We start from the raw sequence: 24,490 nt of genomic DNA, 5'->3' as shown, positions 1-24,490 counted from the left end.
TTTGTGTTGCAACGTCTTGCCCCTCTTGCCCATACCACGCTAGGTAAGCCACTTGGGCTTTTGTCTCTCGTCGTACTGAATCGTGGGCGTGAAAAACTCGATGAACTGCTGGTCAAGCAGACGCATGCGTGGGCCCGCGAAGCGGCAGTACTCGTCGATGATGGAAGTCAGCGACCAGTTCTCCATCTTCCGCATGCACCCGATCACACACCCCGTACGATGCGTTCCCTTCGTGCAATGCACCAAGATCGGGTGATTCCTCACATCTGCCAAATGAAGAGCAGGACATCGTCAGACTAGCAGCACCACACATCGTTGACTTAGACACTCCTTAGTTACCGAGGAGGTGGCGCAAAGCGTCGGCCATTGCATCCGGGTTGATGCTAATGAACGGCTCCTGTAACGTCAACAGCCAGTTTACATGAGATCCCCCCTACTTGAGTATCTATCGTCTCCTTACCTTGTTACCGTCAATGGGGCATTGGAACACCTCGATGTTGTTCTCCTTGAAGAATGCCACGTTCTCCGGTTGGTGCTCCTGATGACACAGATATCTGAAAGTTTGCAGAATCCCAAGCTCAGCTTTAATGGGAGCTTCCCACTTGGAGGTTGCCTGCCGATTAACGCTGAGGATCTAGCACGTACAGAACGGACTTGAGACCAAGTTGCTGCAGGAAGGCGTGGTTTTTCCTGTTCGGGAAGCCTGAGCGGTAGACGCCCGAGGCAACCATGGAGAAGTTGAGCGGCGGGATCAGCGTCTTCTCGTACGTCGACATGGCTTTCAGCGTTTGTGAGCTCAATGAGTTTCTATCCTCTGATTGGACAAAACAAGAGAACTCCGTATTGTTGTGAAGCAAGTATTATTGGGGCGAAGCCCCCCCTACATGTATAATGAAATCGCTCTGTTTTATCGCTCTGATTTACTTTCTTTCGATGATTTTATGGATAGGGCTAGGGAAAGGTTTAATGGTTGCCTCTCCCAGGGGCAAAAAGGCTGCATTTTACCTCTGTATAAGGTCCTTTCAGGCTTACTGTCCGACGGTTCCGAGTGACTATTCATAGAAGTTCAGGGGTTTAGCCTCCAGCAAAGGGTGCGAAAGCCATTAAACTGAGGCCCGTCTTTTAGGAGGCCCCTTCCAAATAGGGTATATATGGGCGCTGTGGGCTCTGGAAAGTGGATTTGGCGTAAAACTGCATTGGTTTAGCTAAATGGATACTCTTTTTTGCTAAACAAGCAACCCTGTTTTAGCTTCGGAAACGTTGCTGCGCGAAATAGCTAGCTTCGTTGAGGCTTGCATTGGCTGCAAGACGCTAGCTACTCCGTGGAGCCGTGAGCGATGGCGAACCATGCACAGCCGTCACCGCCCGCCACAACCTTGTCACCACCTTGTGTTGTCGACACGCCTTCACGGACCGTCTTCGGGCGCGCCAAGTCAACTGGCCTGCTCCGTGGGTGCTCGTAGACACGCACATCGAGGAAGAGAACCGCGACAACACCCACCGCCAGATCCCCTTGCAATTCGTAGTAGTATCCGCCAAGCGATGACTACTGTGCCGCTGCTGCTTCTGGACGTGGCTGATCGAGGTCGCCTCCGAGCCACGTCAATACTCGCTCGCAGCCCATATTGACGGCCGACCTTCGAGAGTGAGACTCCAAGCCGAATCCAACCATGAGGCTTGCCTTGCCAGGTTTTGTTTTCGCGGTGCTTGTACCCAATGTGAACTTGGGTCGACTTGGACGCCTCGCCAACATGCTTTCTTTTTATTATCTTGGCGACATATCGAGATTGTGGAAAAGTGCTATCGTCTTCATTTCCTTTAGAAAAATATTTGCATGAAGTGTAGTTTGGTTAACAAGATGAATGATGCGATCCCTTTCAGTGTCAAACGATGATCGACTCTCTGGGGACGCTGTGAGCTTTTCCAAACTCAAACGATGCGTAAGAACTATATATTCTCTTTTTCTAACGCGGGAAAGAGCAAGGTAAGCATAGGATGCATTTGGCAGTGAATTGGAATGAAATACGACTTTTGAGCATGTAACCCCTTGAACCTTATGAATCGTCATAGCGTAGGCAAGCCTTAACGGAATGCCACAGCGAACGACTTTAAAGTCACTCCTTGTACTTCCCCAGCTCGTTTCCTTTGAAATGATGGGGATAATGTTAGGTACGTTTGGTAAAAAGGATGGACCAAAGTATTCATCAACTATTTCAACCAAAACGATAGGAAGTTCTGATCCAGACACAAAGATCATGTCGTACACAGTAGCGTTCGTTCCATTGCATAGCCCTGCTGTTTGCTCAGCATTACATGGTAGTGTGACAGGAGCACCAATTGCTAAATTGAGTTGGATTGGTACAACTCGTCCCAAGGAGAGCCCTTGGGATCTTTTCTTGTGCCTGATCTAAAAGAGCTTTAACTGTGCCTTGAGGCACTTCTCTATTTGCGATCAAGCGTTTTTGCTTCACATTGTGCACGGACTTCATGTGCACAATTGGAGAAGAAGCATTCTGCAGATTTACGTCTTTAGCACTATCAACATCTGCGTTAAGGTATGCAATGTGCTTCGCAGCATGCACCCACTCAGGCATTGCGTTGGTTTTGAAGAATCGAGTATTAAAAAGGTCAATGTCCTACTGTGTTGGTACTTTTTCTCGCAATCTTCGTAGCGCTTCAAACCATTCCGGGTCATCCTTCCCTCTATGTTGACTGCTTAACGAGCATACACATTTATTTTCCTCCCAAATTCCGCGTCCTTTGCGCTGGATATTGTCACGTATTCTATCTGTGGATGTCGCTAGAGAGTAAGGGGTTACAGGGTCCAACTGGGCACTGTCTCCCGTGAAAATGGCATCTCTTCCACCAAATCGGACCTCGCGCTGATCAGGCCATATCTCTCGCATTCTTTGGTCTATCCAATATAGCATTCCACATGATATTACGCTAAATTCGTCAATTATTACCAGGTGTATATCCCTGAAGCGCTGCTGTAGAGACAATAGCTTAGCTGGGCCGTTTTTTTGCGTGGTCATTGCGACGTAATGTTTGGAAAATCTTTGTTTGTGATCGGTGGATTGCTGTAAATTGAAATGAAATGCTTCTCGCTGATTTTTTGCCCATGGCCGCACATATTTTGTCATAAATTCGCGTGCTCTACTAATGTCGTCGTTAGAGTAGTTGTGCTTTGGCTTGCATTGAGTATGAAGGTCTGCAATAAGTTTTTTATCTCTCTCGATTTCCATCTCATGCTCATTGAGGTGCTCATCAGGTTCTTCGATGAAAACATACTCGGACGGAGGCAGATTAGTGCAGCATTAATTCTCGCGAGAATTCTTCAGAAGATTTAATTGACATTGCCTCGTTACCTTTAAATTCACTTCAGTTCGGAGTTCATTGTCGAGGTTTTTATTTTGTTCGTCGTAGAACCGACTAATACAGTCATCGTCAGTAATCGGTAAGTCGCTTAAGTGTCTCCAAGGAACGTGTAAAAACAACTCAGCAAAACAAAAGTTAGGGTTTGATGTGTCTGGTGCCATCCATGGCGACATACGAAGAACTTGGGCTTTTGACGCTGTCGTAAAAAACCTAGATTATCGATTCGCTTCCAATACTTCGCTGTTGAGGTTGCGCTTTCAACTACCTCATAGTGCTCTACAAAGCTAGCATATGACATCGACTTGAACGGTTCTTCCTGAGGACGCGCCATGTAGGCTTTTTCGTATGATTCAATTTTAATATTATCGAGTTGAGGCGGTTTGTCGATGCCCAAGTTCCGTAAGGCTTCGGTAATATCGCAAGTGATGACGCAAAACCTTCACTCGGCTTTACGAGACTTACCATACATTTTTAATTCTCGAAGCAGTATGAAGTAAGCTTCTTGGGCACTTACCTCACGACCAGCCAATGTGGCGTTAGCTATTCTTTTAAGAATAGCGTAGTAAGGGAGATTCGGGTCACATCGCTTAACAGCTGCAGCGACAGTGCTTCGGAAGCGCAATGTGTCAGGTTCGGCTTTGCTCACGTAAGCAGCTGTATATTCGGCAGCGCCATACGCGTATCCTATCATCTGTATATCCATGTTTGCGCGCCAAGTCGAAAGAATTATTGGCGAAAAATTGTTTACCGATTTTGTGTAGAGCACAATATTTAGTGTCGCCCCAAATTAGCAGCGAGGAAGCGCAGTGAACGAGGTGCTCAGCTAGTTAATAAATACACCCTTCACCCTAATTAGTCGTGTAATAGTCGTGCACCTTTGGTAATCACTCCACCGGTTTTCAAAAAAAACTCATTTTCTTTATGATTTTGTTAAAAAGAAATGTAGCAGCTGTACATGTTTTGATTGACGAAAAACTTTTCAATTTTAAACGAATTGCCTAGCATTGTCGGTTTAAATGTTAGCCGTCCTTGCTGGGAGGTACCGTATTAATATATTAAACCCGAATCCTTACAATAATATATTGGACCTGCTTTAGAAACAGGTCTGTAATACCGCTGTGGGCCTCCTTAAGACCGCACTTGACTTTTCGCGACTGGCTGTCACAGAATAACGCCGCTGCGACTTCCTTTAGGACGTCGGGGCAATACAGTACGGGGAAACAGCAAACTGCTCGCCCGACGGGACGCGCTTTCTCTTGCTGGGGAATGGAGTGGTGGCCATTGCTTCAAAGCACGCGGTTGGAGCGAAACGGGAAGTGTTTGCTTGCTCCAGCTGCTTGTGGTGCCAACAGCAAACAAAATTCGGTGTTACAGCTAGGCAAGCTAGCGTGAAAGAACGCATTGTTTCACTGAATACACGATATGTCCATCGAGCAGCATCTACAAGTCGTGTCGATGATGCTTAGCTTGCTTTGGTCCTTATGAGCTCTATTCGTTGCTGATGAGGTCGTTGTGGCAACTTTACCTGTTTTGAATACTTGCATTGAAAGATATCGAGAAGCGCATTCAAGAATGTAACTTCTTGTGCATCGCCCGTCACCGCTACTAGCACGTTCAGCATTGACAACGGTCCTGCGACTGACGTGCTTAAGTTCGTCGGCATTTACAAGTTAATCTACGGATACAAGCGTCGCGTGACATAGCACCAATCATTCTGTTTCAATCTATTATATTTTTTGCTTCGCAGATAAAATTATGACCCAGTTTAAGGAGGGTCAATCAACAAATTAGGGGACAACGTAGAAATGACGACCTCATACGTAAAGACCTCAATTTACGTAGATCGACCACGATTGGCGCGTTTGAAAACGGAAAAGAGATAAATTTGGTGTAGATCACCATTGGTTTATTAACCCTTTCGCGAGTATCCTCAATAAATTATAGTATACAACTCATTGATATTTCCTTCTAAAAGGGCGCTCTAGGCGTCCTTTTACAACCTGTTCGGTGTGTCTCATGGGACATGCCATCTACGGTGATTTGCAGGATGCATAGAATGAATGCGTATGACTTAGAATTTGTATAGATAATGATTACATGATGATTACTCTGCGTACCGATTTTGATTTGTTTTAAAAGAAGGTTGTTTACTATCTTGAACTTGTGCAAGAGGGTACAGGATGCGCCCTTTAAGAGGGGGTACACTCTACCGTGTTTTGGAAAATCATATAAAGGGCGCTTTCTGTATCCTTTTACCGCGAAAGGGTTAAGATACACCAGGAGATTGGCCTTGAGCCCTGATTTGGATTGACGTAACTATTTGCCTTTTAACCTCAGTCGGGAATTTTGCTAGCACAAACACGAAAAATGATAGTGTTGAGGATTGATGTGTATTGATCCCAACGTTGGAGTGCGAGCGTGGGTCGTTTATCCTGTGAAGGCACAGAGTGCTGGAGGTTTTCCCACGTGGTGGGGCTGCCCTATGAAAGAGGTTGACCACCACATCCGGGAGTTAGGAAAGAAGGACTACAGAGAGCAGGAAAGAACTAACGGGAGCTTTGAGCTCATTCCACAAAACACCGACTGCCTCACAGGTAGCCTTTGCTTGCTCGAGCAACACAAGGTCGCTTCTGATAGGACAAACCCGAATTTTTTTATTCAAGAATAGTGTACCACAATTATTATCCTAGCAATTCGTCTAGGACAACCTTTGTGGTACACTATACTGAAATCAAGCGATCTTTTTCAGCTTGAACGGAAGTTTTAGTCGGAGTGGCAGCTTCAGATGTGCTGTCAGACGCGGTGTTGGCATGTTTACTCATTGCAGCAGCCCTTGCCTTCAGATCATTATGGTTCTTTCGAGGGTAAGCACACACAACTAACAGCACCCCTTTTACATTTTTGACACGCCGCGCCCGCAGTTATCTTTTCCCCGGTATCGGCAGCGAAGCTGTGCCGGGACCTCCTCGTTTTCGTCTATCTCTCCAGCAGAAACGATGCCGCTGTCAGCGCCACTTGCAACGGCACCTGCACAACCTGCGACGACATTTTCAGCGCCACCTGTAGCAATGGCCACTCCATTTTCAGCCCTGGTGTTTGCCACCCGTCGGCAGTAAGAGCAGCAGCGCAATTTGTAGCCCTCTCGTCTTCGGGTTGAAGCCGATCGCTCTCTAGACGACCCAAAGCTCAATGTACTCTTCATTAATAACAGAGTTGACAATTTTGTGCTCAAACGTTAGCTGCGTAATCTCCGTATATCCACTCATGTAAGCCCTACTCAGCGCATGCCAGCTTTAAAAAAATCCGTGTGGATTGATATCAAGCCTGTGCTTTGGAAGTCCCGAACAACCATTGTGTTGCTTACGCGAAGGCGCAGCACACTTGATCGTCTTGGGTTTGCAGGTTCTGACTGCCGAAACAAACCGCAAGCTGGTCAGTGATTCCTGAAGTGATTCGTATGATGGCGACAAGTTGACCACCACGAGTGTTTGTCATTACCAGGCTGCGAAGGCTGCAGCACGTACGTGAGCTAAAAATGGCCATATTAAACGAGAGGCATACTGAACGAGAAGAGGTGTATTGACTGCGTCTTCGGAGCCAACTACGTTATCTCCGTTTTCAAAAGGAATATTTGGCTTTGACGTTTTGCACTTCAGTTAGTGGGATTTTCTACTGTTTTGTGTAGGTTAGGATCACCAACTAACTGGCGCGTCTACAATGTCATTGTTTAAAGAAACGTAGCCAAGTCCTGAAGGCGTCTGTATCGCAGGACAGGCGCTGATAATTATAACATGAATATGTTCCTGATGATGAGAATGCGCTACATGTATTCAAAGATCTTCTGGTTCAAGCACCAGTCACAAATTGGTTGATTTTTTGCGAAGTGTAATATAGGTAAAACAGAAAGCTTCTGAATATAACATTTCGTTTTGCTGTCAGTTGTCCTAAATTATTCAATGCCACTTTAGCAACTTGCAATTTTAACTTTAAAAATGCGTTATACACAATCGTACATTTATCTGACATTTTCGGACATAACGTAGATGGTAATAATATAAATACATTGTGTTGTGCTTTGCAGATATTTTGCCGATCATTTTAGACGCTAACTTCCCGAGCCTGTTGCACATTGGCTCAGGCGTCGCCTGTTAAAATATTTTAATAAATTTTATGTAATGATTGCAGCTTTGACTACATGTTACTTTTTGGCTATTCGTTAAAAGGGTTAACTAGGTCGTCTTCGACTTGGCTGGGAACACCAGTGGTAAAACGCTGATGATGGTACTGGTGCTAATTGCCATGATAAGGGAGAACTGTGGCCCGCGTGATTCAAGGGCGTGGCCCCGCAGGGGCCACGCCCATGAATATCGCGCGTGCCGCAGTTCACTTTCTGAAGCTGGTGCATGGGTCTGTTGACGTGCATTTCCTGCCTCAGTCTGCCTTGCTGAAAGTTGCCGTTGAACCTGCTCGGTCGACATCCTTCTGGCTGGTGTAGCGCGAAGGTTGCGCCAGGTTACGCTTACGCGTCCAATTAATCCGTTGGGAGCTGTCCACCCCTCATTCTTCGGGAGTTCCCAGTATAATACTTACTTATTTAAGTACACGGCTACTGATACTAACGTACAAATCATCGATGCACGGATCCGCTTTGCGATTTATTTTACGTATTTCGCCTTTTCCTCCTTTTTATTATGGCTGGTGCCATTTTTTAAATATGGCACCAGCAATAATAATTTAAAAACAAGCTGAGATTCCTAAAGGAAAAGCGGAGGCGCCGGCCAGTTTATTGCAGCAAAACGTCATGGTGTTTGTATGAGCGAAGCACTTGGCACCACTGGCAAGAAAGAACTCCATCACGCAAAACCAAACCATGCCACTATCAGTACCATTCAGGGACAAGGAAATGTGCTTAAGCACTGGTCCGAGAAGCGTACTACCGAAGGTGAACACTCACAGCAAACCATCAACTATGTGGTTCCCGCGGGAGCGTCAGTGGATGAAGTTCTACTTGTATTATGAAGATCAAGCCGTCATAACACGATACCGTTGATCCATTTATTTTGTCCCCTGCATGCATATTCGATGTCCTCGACAGTACTAGTACCTTGACGCCCGTAGCCACCGGCCAACAGTTGTTAGAAGCGGGTCTCAGTTAGCCACTCCACCCTCAGCATGTCCATCTTGAGCCTTGATGGGTTTGCGCGCGGCGAGCACGTAGTCAAATCCGAAGCGTATCCTGCGTTGCTCGTCCTTGGGCAGTCCGCCAGGGCCGAACACCTCTTCGAGCCGTTCGTCCACACGGTCGAGAGCTTGCTGCATGGATTCAGCGAGTTCGCTGTCTTGGAACATCGGCACATGGCGTCTGCCAACCTCCAACTGGCGGGTAACCGCTGACCGACCGTATACATTGGCCAGCCGCACGCTGTTCGTGACCTCCAGACCCGCTTTCTCCAGCTGGCGGTGCGACCAGTCAATTGGATACTCGCGGTAGCAGCGTCGACCAGCGAGCAGCAGACACGCGTCGCGAGTGCGTGCTACCTCCTGAATAAGTTTGCCAGCTTCTTCATCGGCGCCAGGGGCACCAGCCGGAGTTTGGGACTCGCTCAAAGGCTGCAGCCCCACCAGGTAGATCCGTCCTCCAGGAGCCAGCATCTTCTCCAGGCGAGCACAGATCTGGTCTTGGTAGTACGGCGCAAAGCCCTCAATGGCGCCAACAAGATAGTCTACAGCAAGAAACGAGAGTCAGGATGATGCAGAATTGATGTAGCCATGTTGCAACGGTGTAGCCATTTTCACTTTACCGGCGATAATGACGTCGAACGGCTTCTCGTTGGCGAGGAACTTGGCATTCTGCCAGTTGCCGGCATGGACCTTCAATGGGGTGGCGTGTGGCGTGGCGCTGGGGGCGAATGCGGTCGAGAGTTCAATGGCGAGAGGCTTCTCCCCCGTGACTGCCACGACCTCCGAAATGAGCGACGACGCATCGCCACGTAGCAGCCACGTGAGCGAGTGGCGGCCAGTGCCGGCGTCGAGCACGCGGCTCCACGAGGAGTTGGTGGCCTCGAGCTGCTCGCGCTCGCGCTCCTCGATCCAGCGGAAGAGCGAGTCCGTCTTGGGCTTGGGCGACATGGCTTCGCTTGTCAAGTTTGACAAAGTGGCATGATTTGGACCATACTTTGTTCAAGTGAAAGGGCGTGGTGTGGTGTACCCAAAAAATGTCCTGTTCGTCGCGTTTGCTGTTAGCACAGCGGTGAGTGCGTTCAATTCAAGATTCACATGCATTATAGTAGTGAGTGCACTAAGCTTACTGTAAAAGAACGCTTCAACTTGGGCGTGTGCGGTTGTATGGTTTCCGATTCCTGGTGAGCGGGTGTTGCCATCCTGGGCATATTACTGCAAGTGAGGAAAGCTACACATCCGCGCGAACAGGTTGCAGTCTTTGGCCGCAATCGCTTTGGGTCGCTCGCTTCGTTCACTCGAAGGGATTGCTGAAGAGTTGTTGCGAAGTCGTGGCCACAACGTGTGGCGACCTTGGCAAAACAGGAGGATATTGAAGATGGATCGGTGTGCTGTTCGACCACATGGGATAAATGCTTGAGCTCTGCCAGCAAAGGTTGCGTCGAGGTGCTCTGCCGCTTCAGCTCGGCTGGAAGCGTTCACTTACCAATTCGCAGAGCCAAGCGCAGCCGACTCTACTCCAACCCACCCAAGCACCATGAAGCTTTCCTACCTCATCGCCTTCGCCGCCGTGGTCGTCGCCTCGACTGCCGCGCCCGCCAGCGCCTCCACGGGCCTGACGACGACCAACCTCGCCGAGGACGTCCAGCTCGCTCCGGAGCTTGGAGCTCTCCGCAGCCTCCGCGGCGCCAGCCAGGATGGCTCCAAGGGCGACGAAAAGAAGCCCAAGACGGAGCACGGTGACAAGAAAAAGGATGACGAGAAGAAGAAGGGCAGCGACAACAAAAAGGATGGTCACAAGAAGGATGACAAGGAGAAGGAGAAAAAGGAGAAGAAGGAAAAGAAGGACGACAAGGAGAAGGAGAAAAAAGAGAAGAAGGAAAAGAAGGAGAAGAAAAAGCAGGAGAAGGAGGACAAGAAGAAGGATGGCAAGAAGGACAAGAAGCACGGCGACACGAAGGATGGCAAGAAGCACGACGACAAAAAGGAAAAGAAGCACGACGACAAGAAGGAAAAGAAACATGACGACAAAAAGCACGGCGACAAGAAGCACGAGCAGAAGGAGGGCAAGAAGGACCACAAGAAGACCGACGGCAGCAGCAAGTAGACGGCCTTCAGTGAGGATTCGACACGTTAGAAGCGCTGCTCGGATACCTCCTTTTTCGTTTTCGTGCGTGTCATCAATCCAATAAATGTGCATCACCATTCTTCCTTGAAAGATCCACACACATGTACGGAGCTTGTGGTGATGAAGTCTAGGACATGCTTCAAGAAGTACTGGATACACCCGCACAGCATTGCCACTGGCAGTTTTGCCAGCGTGACGTCGCATCTTGCTGATCTCTCTCGCCACTTGACATTTTCGAGACGATTTGACAGCACGTACGCGCTCATACTTTTTCTGATCGCTCTGGGTAGACGACAACTTGGAGTGGCGAATCTTCAGCTTGTTGAACAATTAAACTGCCGTACTGGTATGCCAGCAACAGTCATCTTTTCCTCGCCCCACCTTTCGTGGCATCAGCGGCCCTGGCAACAACACTCGGCCGGTTATCCCCTTTCTCCTTAAGACCAGTAGCTGTCGCCGAGCCAGCTCGCTCTTCTGTAGTTTGGCGTCTGTTAGCCGAGGAAACATAGGTAGCCATCTCGTCGCCGTCGCTATCAATGCCCCAATTGTCATCAGACGCATTCCTAGGCGCCTCCACACCCCGCTTCTCCGCCAAATGAGCGCTGCAAAACCCACTCCTGTCCGCTCGACTATCGCACCACTCCAGCTTGCACCTCTTGCCACCGCCATGATCCCAGCACAGCCCTTTCGTCATCCTTCTCTTGGTGCAGCCCTCCTCCTTGCACCGCTTGCCTCCGCCATGGGCTCCGCAGCGACCTCCCGGCTCTGCCACCTTCTCGCAGCCTTCCACTTCACACTGAGGAGCGCCTCCGCCATGCGCTCTGCACAAATTCCTCGTCCGCGCGACCATCAAACAGCCGGGCACGGTGCACCGCTTGGCCTCGGACGGTTTGCCACCATGAGCATAACACAGTCCCTTGCGCTGAGCACTCTTCTCACAACCTTCCACCGAGCACGCCTTGCCCCCGTGGGTGTAGCAGAGCCCCGCCTTCTGCGCGGACCTGTCACACCCCTCCATTTTGCACCGGATGCCCCCTCCGTGGCTCTTGCACAGCCCCTTGGACTTGACTTGGTTGGTGCAGCCTTCGTGCTTGCATTGCGGCCGCTTGTAGGTCTTTTTGGCTCTGTCTTTGGGCATAGATGAAGCGGGAGGGCCTGCTGTCAATGTAGGCAACATGGGGTGAGCTATACACTGGCAGGGAGGCAACGAGCAAAAATTGCCATGCGTACCCATGTTCACGTCGTGGCGCGGTATGGAGAAAGCCAAGTTCGCAATAGGTACGATCTGCGACGTGTGACGACTACAGATGGCTACAATTTTCGTCTACAGTGCACATGTCCTTCAAGGCTGTCTGGAGGTGGTAGAGCACTTCTGGGGCGTGAAGACGTCCGGCAGCGACGAGTTGCAAGACGGCCGTGTCGGGCATTCGATGGCCGGATCCATCTCGGGACTTGGCGTGTGCGTAAGGCATCGAGTGCGTGTTCAGCTCCGACATCACTATGCCGAAGCTGAAGATGTCGGCCCTGTCGTCATAGCGCTCGCCCATCATGACCTCGGGTGCCATCCACAAGCTCGTCCCCACTGCTGCCGTCATCGTAGCCGAAGTGCTAAACTTAGCGAGGGTGAATATTTTTACACGCATGACCTGCTGCAATGGATAGAGAACGGCTTCGCTTCATGCGTGAAGCGGCAATCCGTAGCTTGGGAGCGCGACAGCTCATCGCCATCACGCAAGAGTTTTATTGAATTCGTGGACACCTGATCTGCGGTGCTAGCGCTATCAGTCAATATGCATTTTGATCACTGGGGACCGCCGTAGTTTCGTGAAGACAGTCGCACAGCTTTGGTGGCTTCAACAAAAAAGTGAAATCCTGAGAATCAATCCACTCGACTGACTGGCTTGATCGACCCCTTCCACTTCCCATTCTTCTCCCAACACTGAAAAGCCCCAGCAAGCAAGCGCAGCAATGAAGGCCATATCAACCTGCGCCGTGTTTGCAGTATCGGCATTATTGCTACAACAAGCTGCAGCGTTCACATACCAGCAGTCTGGCTACTGGACCACGTCGGACTGCTCCGGAGCCCCGTTCTACATGGACATCTTCCCGGAATTCAACTGCGGTCAGCGCAACATCACCTACTACTGCTCGCCCTACACCTTCAACCGCACCGAGTACTACCGCACCGTCATCTGCGTCGCCGACACTCAGGAGTGGACCAAGAGCTACTACAAGAGCACAGACTACGTCATGGTAGAGCAGTTCAACACGTCGGCGACCGATTTCGAAGGCAGGGTGTTCCTGGCCAACGACAGCTGCATCAAGATGATCAACTCGACGTCCTACCAGAGTGCGATCGCCAGTGTGGGGAGCGTTGGCTCCGAGAGCTTGAAGCTGTTCGAGGATAACGCGTGCTCGACTACAGCAGCCAAAAGCTTCTCGATTGAAAGCTCTGTGGTGGAAGACCATTCGTGCTATGATGGCGAGTACAAGTTTTACTCCGAGAGCGAGTACACGTCGGGTAGTGGGGGCTACAGCGACAGTGGAAGTACAAGCAATGGAGACTCGAGGAGCGGAATTGATGAAACTGGAAGTACAAGTGCTGGCAGTAGCGGATCAAGCGTTGGCGTTATAAGCGGAGATGGATCAAGCTCGGGTCTCAGCACTGGCGTTATCGTGGTGATAGCAATTGTCGGAGTGGTGGCTGCAGTTGTAATCGGGTGGCTGGTTTTCTGGTGTGGACGTCGCTCCGCAGCCAAAAGGCAAGAATCGAACGGCTCCGATGGGACTAAAGGTGAAGGTGGGTTTATGAACATGGCTGAAGGCGCGACGTCGATGACTGCAGACGACATGTTCACTTCTGCGTCGGACGGCGATGGATCAGCGTTGTGGCGAGATGAAGCCATTCTAGGAGCTCGAGTTCCGCGCGAAAAAGTGATCGTTCAACATCTTCTGAGTCGTGGCGGGTATGGTGAGGTGTATCTCGGGACGTACAACGGACAGCAAGTTGCAGTCAAGATGCTGCTCCCAGACACGAGGAAGAGCAAGGCCCACCGTATCAACTTCCTCACCGAGGTGAAGATCATGGCTACACTTGAGCATCCACGTATTGGTCACTTAGTGGGAGTAGCTTGGGACTCGCCCAACGACCTCTGTGCGCTCACGGAGTTCATGTCTGGTGGAGATTTGAGAACTTTGCTCAACAAGTACGAGACGGAGCACCGACCGGTTGGTTTTACGTACGAGAAGCTTAAGATCGCGCTGCACGTGGCACACGCTCTCACGTATCTGCACTCGCTCGACCCTCCCGTGATTCATCGCGATCTCAAGTCCAAGAACATTTTACTAACACATGAACTGGACGCCAAGCTCACGGACTTTGGCGTATCGCGAGAGCGCGTTGATCGCACGCGAAAATGGATATCATTTCATTTCATAAGTTTAGCGGAGGCAATGTAGCCAAAATCGGCTCAGCCAATCACCGCGCTGCTCGGGTCATTTCTGCTCCATCCATCAAAAATAGCTCAATAACGGTCGTGGCAAGTGCCCGGCAACATGCGCGTGGTGTCAACACATGGCTACTCCAGCAGTTCGGGGCGAAACCCACCATCATCCGTAGCTTTCGCCTCCAAGCCCAGGGCATCGCCACGCTACTACGCGTCCATGGCCACTCCGCCGCCCAGTTCCAGCGCTCAAGCCACCAAGAAGCCATTGGTATCAGTGTTCGACTGGGATGACACTCTGTGTCCGACAACATGGCTACATCACCGAGGACTGCTGGTCGCGCACGGACTCATCGACGGAGCCCCACCCATGGACATCGAGACGTTCGAGCAGAAGCCAGCGCCGTCACCGTTAACGCCATCGGACCGGCAACGCCTGGAGCTACTGGAGCACCAAGCTCTGGAGCTCCTGCAGCTCGCGGCTCGGTTCGGACCCGTGTTCATCGTCACGGCGGCGTCGCTGCCCTGGGTCGTGGCCAGCGCCGAGCACTTCTTGCCAAAGTTGCGCCAGTTCCTGCTGGACAACCAGCACCATTGCGGCGCTGGGGACAGCGAGCGGGTGCAGGTGGTGTCGGCCAGAGATTGGTACCACCATCACGTTGGTACCGGGGGTAGCCAATTGGACTGGAAGTGCGCCACTTTTGACGCGCTGTGTAGCCATTTGAAGGTGCAGGAGGTGTTTATGAGACTCAAGACGCGCACGGACCTCGTGTCGGTGGGGGACGCCCGCTTCGAGCAGGAGGCCTGTGCGAGGATGGAGGACAAGGCGGGCGAGTTTCTGCGCAGCAAGACCATGAAACTCGTGGAGCAGCCGACGCTTGAGGAATTATTGGAGCAACTTCAAGTGACCAACAAGATGTACGCGCAAGTGTGTCAGTATGAGAGCGGACTGCACCTGTGTGTGGCTCGGAAGAGAGTTACCGGTAACAATGTCCGGCAATGCTTTGGAGATAACGCGAAGGTGGTGGAGGGCAGCGAGTGCGCGCTTGAGACGCTGCAACTCGTGCAGATTGACCGCCAAACGGCGCTCGATGGGCCAGTGGTTGCTAGGGACGGAGACGAGAGACTTCGCCAGCTTCTCGCTGCGGCGGACTCCATGGCTCGCAAGAGTCCGTGTCCATCTGCAGGTTCAAGAGGTCCCCACGATCTTGGCAACAACCAACCAGAACGAACCGCCACTTGCGGCGGTGTCGGGCGTTAGAAGCTGATAGATATGATTTTTTTAGAGGGAGAAGGGTGTTGCAACTCATATTAGTCGAAGGTTAGGTAGGTAGGTGCCTCGACACTTAAAGCTTAATGCATGTGTCCCAGCGCGGGCTTTCATATCTTAAAAGACGGAGTACATTCTTTATCAAGCACCAACAAGACGTGCAACTTCAGCAGCGTCGCCTAATTGGTCCTGGTACTTGGTAAGAAACGACAGGATCACGCCGTTGGACCAGCCGAAGCCGAACTGCGGCGTGTACTCGCCCCCATCGCCGACCCCGCCGAGTTGCTGGGCGTTGTACTTCTCGAACATGAGCCCGGTCTTCTGCCACGCCACGAAGCCTGCTTCCACCCACGTCTGGACAAGTCCCCTTGCCAATGTCAGCGCGGTTGGCGTGTCGGCCGCCTGCAGACCTTCGATGATGATATCTTGCAGAGGCGGCCACGCGTTGGGCGCGTCCCATTGCTGGCCCGTGACCGAAGTCGTCGTTTGGACACCTCCCTCCTGAACCAGTCCTGACTTCTCCAAAGACGTCACAATTTTCTCCAATCGAGCGGAGTCCGAGGCGTCGAACGCTCTCCCCCACAGCGGTGAGTAGTTGGCAATGGACACCACTCGGGAATGTTCGCGGGAGTCCAGCAGATAATCCTTCCAACAGCCCTCGGACTCGCTCCAAAGCACGGCGTCCATGGCCCGAGTGCGGGTGTTTGCAGCGTCTCGGAATCGAAGTGAAGCCACAGAATTCCCCAATACTTCATAAAACTTCGCAAGGTTGAGCTCCACGCGGTGTAGGATGGAGTTCAGCTCCACGGGGACAACACGCGAGGTGCGGATCGTTTTCAACGTGGAGTAGTCGGCGAACCACCGACTGCTAAAGTCCCAGCCGCTCTCAGCTGCCGCAATGATTTCGTTGTAGACTGCTGCCTTGTCCGTGGTAACGTTCTGCCTGAATGCAGCGGACGCTGTGCCGACATCCTCGCGATATGACTCCGGTCTGGGCTCACCAGCGTGAGCAACATACCGGTTGAGGACGAAGGTCTCCCCGTGTGGACCTGGAATTTCGACGGCGTGGCCATGAACGCCACGGTGCATCCAGAAGTCGTACTCTCGCTCGAGCAACGGCACGGCAGCGCGCAAGTATTCGAGGTCCCAGGCGTCAGCATCTTCATCTGATGAACTATTCTCCAGCTTGGCAACGACCCGCACCATATCCGAGAGCATCGGAGGCTGCGAGCGAGTGAGGTAGTAAATGCGCCCGCCATTGGGGACGAAGCCGAACTCCGCCACATACTCGAGCAAGTGGTTCACCACCCCGCGAGCGGTTTGACGGAGACCACTGACCAGCAGGCCCTGCACGATCCAGTACGAGTCCCAGTAGTAACTCTCGCGGAAGCGCCCACCAGGCACAACAAGCACGTTTTCTCCGTGGAACTGGCGTGCCAGCGCGCTCTGAGGGTCGCCTGGAGCTGCAGCAATCGGCAGTGAATGCAAGAACGAACTCCTAGACGCTTCACCTGATGCAGCAGACGCGGGGACGCGAGCCAGCACCTTCCACAGCTTGTGCAGCTCCATAGCCCAGCCACGCAGGCTTTCGTTCCTGATCTCCATGATCCTAACAGGTACCTCGCCCTCGTGGAAGTCTGGAGGAGTCGTGGGGACCAACTCCGCCCCCGGCGAGTCAAAGTGTTGGTCGACAAACACAGCGAGTCGCGCCTTCCAGTCTGCCGCTGCTCCCGTGGTGTTATCGTTGCTAAAGTTCGCCTCGAGCTCTTGGAACTGAGTCAACACTTGCTCCACCGACGACGAGGCCTTGATCGGCATGTCCACGAAGTGCTTGCTGTCCGGGAAGAGCTCTTGCGTCTGCACCTCATGCAGCAGCTCTCCCCGGCAGTAAACGCGCTGGAGTTGCTTGATCTCCTGGTGTCGCGGGTTGTCAACCGCATGACTCGCGGTCTCAACTGGCGAGTCCATGAGTTCTGGAGAGGGGCGAATGAACCGACGGCCTGGAGTGAGGGAGCTAGCTGCAGACCAAAGCAGCAGCAACAAGAATAGCGAGAAGCCCGGAGACTTGTGTGAGACCATGCCCGATCTTGAGGATCGCGCGAATGGACGACGCATGGAAGGAGGGGGCGCGGCCGATCGACTCGAGGGTGTACGGTATTCCGCCTGTGGGAATGGTGAAGTGAGGGGGTCTCAAACAGACTCTCGAGTTGAGAGTGAGGGGTATCGGATAGTTAGTGACCATGGCGGGAAAAGATAGTCGAGCATCTGCTCCGCTAATGCCAATGGGCAGACCACACATAACTTAGCACTCTTGACACGAATGAACACTTCACATTAACTGGGGGCAACCCCCAAGGTTGAAAACTTAAAAATCAAAGGCAGCGCTACTGGAAGAAGATGGGGTTTGGGTGGTGTGGGTGTGGTGTGCCTCGCCTGCTTGCCTGAGCGGGTACGAGTTACTGGCGGAGGTTCTGCGCGGCCGAGCTGAGGGTGGTGGAAGTCGACGCGGCCGCTTTCGTCGCAGGGTCAGCGGTGGCAGCGGACATGCCCGTCTTGATCGTCGATGGGTCCGCGGTGCCCGAAGCTTGCGCCGTCTGAGAAGTGGTCGAGTCTGCAGCGCTGGAAGTCGGCGTCGCCTGGGTTGAGGCGGTCGAAGTTGCAGTTGAAGTCACCGCGCCGCTCGCTGTGGCCGACGTACCAGTCGCAGCTGATGGGGTGCTGCTCGTGGTTGTCACGCTGTTGGACGCACCAGTCGCCGAGGTGGACGCTTGAGTGCCTGAAGTGGTGGAGACTCCGTTCGATGATGGAGGACACGGAGTCGCAGCGCCGGTGGACGTCGCTCCGCCTGAGACGGAGGTCGACGCACTGGGCCAGGCGCCGCTTATGCCCGTGCCCGTGCTCAGGTCACCACTAGCGAGTCCGCCGCTCAAGCCGCTCGTCAACCCACTGGACACGATCGAAGACGTGTCGTCATCGCACGGAGCGTCCGCGGTGGTGGCTAAGCCGTTGCTCGTGAGGCCGCTAGTCAACCCGCTGAATAGGCCACTAGAGAGGATCGAGGACGTGTCTTCGTCACACGGCGTATCCACCGCGCCACCGAGCAAGGTCGTGCTCGTGTCGGTCGAATCGCAGCCGTTGCCCGTGAGCAACTTGGTGAGGCAGGCGTGCGAGGACGGAAGGAGGATACCGACACAGGCGACGGCTAGGGCGAGCTGGACGGTGAATCGAGCGAGCATCTTGGTACTTGGTTGGGAAGCGTACGGCTTTAGTTGTGGGTTGCAGGAGACAAATTGCAAAGTGGGCAAAGTGCAGCAACAAGTCCTTGTCCCCGCTGATGCTCTACCTTCTCGCGCTCAATGCAAAGGCAGCAAGCTTTATATCTTTTACGAGCTGAGGTTTGATAGTCGCGTTTGTACGGAGTGGTTAGATCTACACCTTTTCAACTTCAAAACTGCAAATTGTAAGTTCAAAACAGCAAAAGGTAAGTTCAAAACTGCACGAGCAGAGACCAGGCCAGCTTCGTACTTTTATACACAGCTCATTGGTTGGCACGCAGCATAGCTAGCCAATAGGCAAATTGTACTCTATAATCGTATACGATGATAGATATCATTCAGTTTGTAATATACATTTATAGAGTATTGTTGTTTTGACCTTACCTTTTGCTGTTTTGAACTTATAATTTGCAGTTTTGAAGTTGAAAAGGTGTACTACGACTAGCGCGGAGTGGTGCTCTCGCAAGCCGGAGTCGCTGCGTGATGACCACCGTAGTTCGTGCGCGGATCGACTACTGCGCTGCCTCTAAATGAACACCAGCACAGCAGAAGCAAGCTGAGCGTCGGTGCAATGATCCGAGAACCGTTTTTTCTTCAGTGGATGTTTATCCTGTCACATGGGTGTTGCCGAAAAGGACCACATACACGGATAGTTGCGCTTACCTTCACCTTTACGGACTATAGTGTAGCTACCCTACGCGATTTGAGTCTCAAAAGTTGGCGTGCTGCTGTCTGAGCCTCTTATAGGCAAGTGACTTCACACAGCCCCCCTCACACCTTCCATTGCCTTGCAAAGTAACGTGGTATCTGACTTCGAGTGTGGCGTCCGCACTGGGGTGGAGTGAAAAAAATGGAGTGTCTGGAGTGTGTTGGCTTAGAGGTGTCGTCTAAGTTTCGCCAAAGTTGACACAGTACCAACAAATTGACGGCTAAAATGACGTAACATAGAAACCATAAATGTCAACTTAGCAAAGTACAAAATGAAACAATACTGCAGACATGATCAAACGAAATCTGTCATTCGAAAGCACATTAATGGTATCCAAAACTAGATCTCAATAAGCTGCCGGGATAAGCTACGGACTTAGAAAGCGCAGTCCAACGTGTGGGGCTTGGTCACGGCAGGCGTCACAGCGGGGGTCTCGGGCGAAGGAGGGGCGTTCTGCACCGGAATCTCGGGCGTCGTGGGAGCAGGGGTCACCTCGGTCTCGTGGCTGCCCTGAACGTCCTCAGGCGTCGTGGGGGCGGGCGTGGGCACCTCGTGGTCGTAGCTGCCCTGCTGGACAGGGTTCTCCGGCGAAGGAGGCTCCTCCTGGCCAGGGTTCTCGGGCGAAGGAGGGGCGTTCTGCACCGGAATCTCGGGCGTCGTGGGAGCAGGGGTCACCTCGGTCTCGTGGCTGCCCTGAACGTCCTCAGGCGTCGTGGGGGCGGGCGTGGGCACCTCGTGGTCGTAGCTGCCCTGCTGGACAGGGTTCTCCGGCGAAGGAGGCTCCTCCTGGCCAGGGTTCTCGGGCGAAGGAGGGGCGTTCTGCACCGGAATTTCGGGCGTCGTGGGAGCAGGGGTCACCTCGGTCTCGTGGCTGCCCTGAACGTCCTCAGGCGTCGTGGGGGCGGGCGTGGGCTGCTCCTGCACGGGGGTCTCCGGCGTGGGGGTGGGCTCCTCCTGCGTCGGGATCTCAGGGGTAGTCGGCGTCGGGGTAGGCACCTCCTGCACGGGGGTCTCCGGAGTAGGGGTGGGCTCCTCCTGCACGGGGGTCTCCGGCGTGGGGGTGGGCTCCTCCTGCACGGGGGTCTCCGGCGTGGGGGTGGGCTCCTCCTGCGTCGGGATCTCAGGGGTAGTCGGCGTCGGGGTAGGCACCTCCTGCACGGGGGTCTCCGGAGTAGGGGTGGGCTCCTCCTGCACGGGGGTCTCCGGCGTGGGGGTGGGCTCCTCCTGCGTCGGGATCTCAGGGGTAGTCGGCGTCGGGGTAGGCACCTCCTGCACGGGGGTCTCCGGAGTAGGGGTGGGCTCCTCCTGCACGGGGGTCTCCGGCGTGGGGGTGGGCTCCTCCTGCACGGGGGTCTCCGGCGTGGGGGTGGGCTCCTCCTGCGTCGGGATCTCAGGGGTAGTCGGCGTCGGGGTAGGCACCTCCTGCACGGGGGTCTCCGGAGTAGGGGTGGGCTCCTCCTGCACGGGGGTCTCCGGCGTGGGGGTGGGCTCCTCATGCGTCGGGATCTCAGGGGTAGTCGGCGTCGGGGTAGGCACCTCCTGCACGGGGGTCTCCGGAGTAGGGGTGGGCTCCTCCTGCACGGGGGTCTCCGGCGTGGGGGTGGGCTCCTCCTGCGTCGGGATCTCAGGGGTAGTCGGCGTCGGGGTAGGCACCTCCTGCACGGGGGTCTCCGGAGTAGGGGTGGGCTCCTCCTGCACGGGGGTCTCCGGCGTGGGGGTGGGCTCCTCCTGCGTCGGGATCTCAGGGGTAGTCGGCGTCGGGGTAGGCACCTCCTGCTCGGGGGTCTCCGGAGTAGGGGTGGGCTCCTCCTGCACGGGGGTCTCCGGAGTGGGGGTGGGCTCCTCCTGCACGGGGGTCTCCGGCGTGGGGGTGGGCTCCTCCTGCGTCGGGATCTCAGGGGTAGTCGGCGTCGGGGTAGGCACCTCCTGCACGGGGGTCTCCGGAGTAGGGGTGGGCTCCTCCTGCACGGGGGTCTCCGGCGTGGGGGTGGGCTCCTCCTGGTTAGGCGTGTCCTGGTTAGGCGTGTCCTGGTTGGGCGTGTCCTGGTTAGGAATGTCCACGCTAGGAATATTCTGCTTGTGGTCATCGTCGTGCTTATTGTCCTTCTTCTCCTTTTTCTCCTTCTTCTCCTTCTTCTTGTGGTCGTCGTCATCCTTCTTCTCCTTCTTCTTGTGGTCGTCGTCATCCTTCTTCTCCTTCTTCTTGTGGTCGCCGTCGTCCTTCTTCTCCTTCTTCTTTTCCTTTTGCTTGTGGTCGTCGTCGTCCTTCTTGTCCTTCTTCTCCTTCTTTTCCTTGTCGTCCTTGTCATCCGTCTTCTCCTTTTTCTCCTTCTTTTCCTTGTCATCCTTCTTTTCCTTCTTCTCCTTGTCCTCCTTCTGCTCGTGCTGGCCCTCTTCGCCCTCCTTGTGGCCGTCGTCCTGGTTGGTGTTGTCCTGCTGGCTCGGCGTGTTTTGGTCCTGGCCAGTGTAGCCGTCGTCCTGGCTCGGCGTGTCCTGCGCCTGCGAGCCGCGCAGGCCGCCACCGGCACCCAGGTTGCGCTCGAGCTGCAGACCCTCGACGATGTTGTTGGACTTGGCGTCGTTGGTCTCGTGGCTCGGGGTGGTCATCCAGCCCCAGGCGGCGTCCGTGGGCGACGCGGCCGAAGCGACGATCGCCGCAGCGAGCGCGATGTGCGCGATGATGCGAGAAAGCTGCATGGTGCTTGGGGGGTGGTCGGGTGTATTGGAAGCGGCTGGCCTCCAATTAAGCAAGCGGAGTCGTTTGCTTGGCTCGGCAAATTGCTGAATGAGCTACCCTCGGAGACTTCGGCGCAGCGACTACGGGACCATAGATCGCATACCGCGCTGTGGCTGCAACATGGAGCTCGTCTATCAAATCCCTTCGAACAGCACACCGGCTTTGTTCAGACAAGGGGCCAGGGGAGCCCGTCGCGTTGATGCGAAGTCAGGTCTCAGGGATTTCGCTTCCCGACGGGTGTCCGAAGTCAGGAGCGCTGCCTCTACATGAGCTCCCTCCTGGCAAGTCCGCCGGCGCTCGAGCGCCAGCCGCCGTGTGCAACCTTGCGCTCTCTGTCGCCGGCCACCTAGCGGGGTGCAATCGGCATCGCGGACAGGTGAAACGCACTCTGTTTTAGTCCGACATTTCGGGTAGGCAGCTCTGTCTTGTAAGCTCCTCGACCGAGACTAAAAGCTGCATTTTCTCCATGTCTTCGTTGAGGGGTGCGCTTGCTGTGCACAAAGGTTTGATGGGAAGTTCCGTTACACACGCAAACGCGGACATGACAAGCCAACGCTAAGTGTTTCTTCGAAGGATCCACGAAGGCACAAAGCAACAGATTCGCCACGCTTTAGGCGGCAGTTCAGTGGAGGTTTTCCCAAAATCAGTACCAGTCTGGGGTCCTAATCCCAGGACCAGTACCAGTCCCAAAACCAGCAGCAGTAGTAATCCGAAGTAGAGTGGACCACTTGCATTTGGGGCAGCGCGGTGTTGATCGAGAATCATGAGTGCGGCAACTGCACGACGGACTACATGCTACTGCGAAGGAGATGACCGGATCTCTTAGTACTGCGGTGCAGGTACGCGTAGTCGTAGCGTGCGAGGCTGGTGCAAAGGCACGGGGGCTCATCGTGCCGTCGACTGGCGTGTACCGCCGATGCCAAACGAGAAGGCGGTAAGCTTGGCGACTAGTGTTGCATGAGTTTAATGCCTGACTCGTTGCTAACATCAGAGAGCTCTGCGTGTACGATGTACTGTATCTAGACTCCAGAGATCAAGATAGCGATTCAGTGTAGCGGCCGTGCTCGGCTGAAGGTGAGAATCCACCAAGATGAAGACTCCAGTGGTCATGACAGCGATGCTACAGTGCAGAGTGAGGTGACTCTGCGCGTCCACGCTCAGCTGTGGATGAGAACCGACCTCGATGCGCAGTTGCCGCACTCATGATTCTCGATCAACACCGCGCTGCCCCAAATGCAAGTGGTCCACTCTACTTCGGATTACTACTGCTGCTGGTTTTGGGACTGGTGCTGGTCCTGGGATTAGGACCCCAGACTGGTACTGGTTTTGGGAAAAGCTCCAGTTCAGTGTCGCTGGATCCGTGGCGTGCGGCGTGATAATGTCCGGAGGGGGATGGGGGTTTAGATGGGACTTTAGTCTCCGTTTTTCTGTCCGTGTCTGTCGTTGCATTGCAGTCTCTATTAATATGGCCGTCCACAAGACCCGCCAACGTGTCAGCCACTGTCTGAAGTTGCGTGGCCCTCCTCACCAACAGGACGCCAGAAACGCACCATTATTAATTGGCGTTGCCGACTGCTGCCGCAGCGGAAGCAGATGAAGCGACGCAAGTCACGGTCGCCACTGCCACACGGCGTTGTTAATCTTCCTGTCGCTATAATAGTGGATTACAGCGCATTGGAGTCCAATTTGGACGGCTGATTGCAGTCCGTAAAGGCATCGCGCAGCGCGCACGCCCTCTCTGCGTTTTCCTGTAAAAATTGTCCTCGAGCTTGGGATTTGAGGACCGCACATTGCTGTTGCATTTTGTTGCACTATGTGAGACCGTCTTTCTTCTCTCCACCCACCCACATCGTATCACCTCGCGATCGCGAAAGCCAGGGCAGCAAACATCCAGCAGGCGTCGCATGACGCAAAGGTATCTTCCCCGCGCGCAAGGCTCGTTGCGTTGACGGAGCGCCATTGACCGTGGTGACTGGCTCGCTTCCTTGCATGACACTTCAACGTACCTACTGTACCAAGCTTGGTTTCGTCTCCGGGGAAGGAAGGGCACGGAATTCAATGATTGACTCAATGCGCGCTATCTGAGAGAAGGCCCCAGGTACTTGACCTGGTGGCGTACATTTAGGCACTTATTTCGGAGCCTGGCACTTTGACGTCTAAGTGAGCATGGCTGGTATGAAGACTTATCAGGAACTGCGGTGCAGTTCCTGAGGTTTTAAGGTTCAAACGCATGAAAACTTAAGCGGGAGGAAGCGAACGAAGGTTTAACTTATTCGAGAGAACGAAACGACGAGTCTTCTCCCATTGGCTGGATAGCCTTGATGTGAGACGTCGGGCACTTCTCGGTTAAGCGCGCGGCCTTACCAGAGCAC

General features: G+C 53.5%; 9 protein-coding genes across 9 annotated transcripts; 2 read left to right on the top strand and 7 right to left on the bottom strand.

Moving 5' to 3' along the window:
• Positions 1-39: 39 nt before the first annotated feature.
• PHYSODRAFT_478748 (hypothetical protein) lies at positions 40-776 on the bottom strand (the record flags this gene model as incomplete). The annotated part of the gene is made up of 4 exons (XM_009522484.1): positions 40-266; positions 340-397; positions 461-554; positions 646-776. 4 exons carry the CDS (start codon positions 774-776, stop codon positions 40-42), a joined length of 510 nt encoding a protein of 169 aa, XP_009520779.1.
• A 1,965-nt stretch (positions 777-2,741) lies between these two features.
• On the bottom strand, positions 2,742-3,065 carry PHYSODRAFT_377223 (hypothetical protein; the record flags this gene model as incomplete). Its single annotated transcript, XM_009522483.1, has 1 exon — positions 2,742-3,065. A coding segment is annotated over one exon (324 nt), but the record flags the coding sequence as incomplete, so codon positions are not given.
• Positions 3,066-8,526: 5,461 nt separating this feature from the next.
• On the bottom strand, positions 8,527-9,507 carry PHYSODRAFT_326499 (hypothetical protein; the record flags this gene model as incomplete). The annotated part of the gene is made up of 2 exons (XM_009522482.1): positions 8,527-9,101; positions 9,180-9,507. 2 exons carry the CDS (start codon positions 9,505-9,507, stop codon positions 8,527-8,529), a joined length of 903 nt encoding a protein of 300 aa, XP_009520777.1.
• A 586-nt stretch (positions 9,508-10,093) lies between these two features.
• Positions 10,094-10,663, top strand: PHYSODRAFT_297137 (hypothetical protein; the record flags this gene model as incomplete). Its single annotated transcript, XM_009522481.1, has 1 exon — positions 10,094-10,663. One exon carries the CDS (start codon positions 10,094-10,096, stop codon positions 10,661-10,663), a length of 570 nt encoding a protein of 189 aa, XP_009520776.1.
• A 535-nt stretch (positions 10,664-11,198) lies between these two features.
• PHYSODRAFT_460595 (hypothetical protein) lies at positions 11,199-11,645 on the bottom strand (the record flags this gene model as incomplete). The annotated part of the gene is made up of 1 exon (XM_009522480.1): positions 11,199-11,645. A coding segment is annotated over one exon (447 nt), but the record flags the coding sequence as incomplete, so codon positions are not given.
• A 2,702-nt stretch (positions 11,646-14,347) lies between these two features.
• Positions 14,348-15,395, top strand: PHYSODRAFT_487734 (hypothetical protein; the record flags this gene model as incomplete). Its single annotated transcript, XM_009522479.1, has 2 exons — positions 14,348-15,296; positions 15,322-15,395. The coding sequence occupies 2 exons, from the start codon at positions 14,348-14,350 to the stop codon at positions 15,393-15,395; spliced, it is 1,023 nt and encodes a 340-aa protein (XP_009520774.1).
• Positions 15,396-15,538: 143 nt separating this feature from the next.
• PHYSODRAFT_478968 (hypothetical protein) lies at positions 15,539-17,476 on the bottom strand (the record flags this gene model as incomplete). Its single annotated transcript, XM_009522478.1, has 2 exons — positions 15,539-16,318; positions 16,367-17,476. 2 exons carry the CDS (start codon positions 17,474-17,476, stop codon positions 15,539-15,541), a joined length of 1,890 nt encoding a protein of 629 aa, XP_009520773.1.
• A 377-nt stretch (positions 17,477-17,853) lies between these two features.
• On the bottom strand, positions 17,854-18,633 carry PHYSODRAFT_326494 (hypothetical protein; the record flags this gene model as incomplete). The annotated part of the gene is made up of 1 exon (XM_009522477.1): positions 17,854-18,633. The coding sequence occupies one exon, from the start codon at positions 18,631-18,633 to the stop codon at positions 17,854-17,856; it is 780 nt and encodes a 259-aa protein (XP_009520772.1).
• A 1,123-nt stretch (positions 18,634-19,756) lies between these two features.
• PHYSODRAFT_257855 (hypothetical protein) lies at positions 19,757-21,988 on the bottom strand (the record flags this gene model as incomplete). Its single annotated transcript, XM_009522476.1, is given in 3 exon segments — positions 19,757-20,992; positions 21,380-21,424; positions 21,443-21,988. 3 exon segments carry the CDS (start codon positions 21,986-21,988, stop codon positions 19,757-19,759), a joined length of 1,827 nt encoding a protein of 608 aa, XP_009520771.1.
• Between the last annotated feature and the right edge of the window lie 2,502 nt (positions 21,989-24,490).

The sequence above is a fragment of the Phytophthora sojae genome (genome assembly GCF_000149755.1).
Source record: "Phytophthora sojae unplaced genomic scaffold PHYSOscaffold_2, whole genome shotgun sequence".
NCBI lineage: Eukaryota > Oomycota > Peronosporomycetes > Peronosporales > Peronosporaceae > Phytophthora > Phytophthora sojae.
Note: the sequence above shows the minus strand (reverse complement) of the source record. Positions and strands in the feature narration are given on the sequence as shown.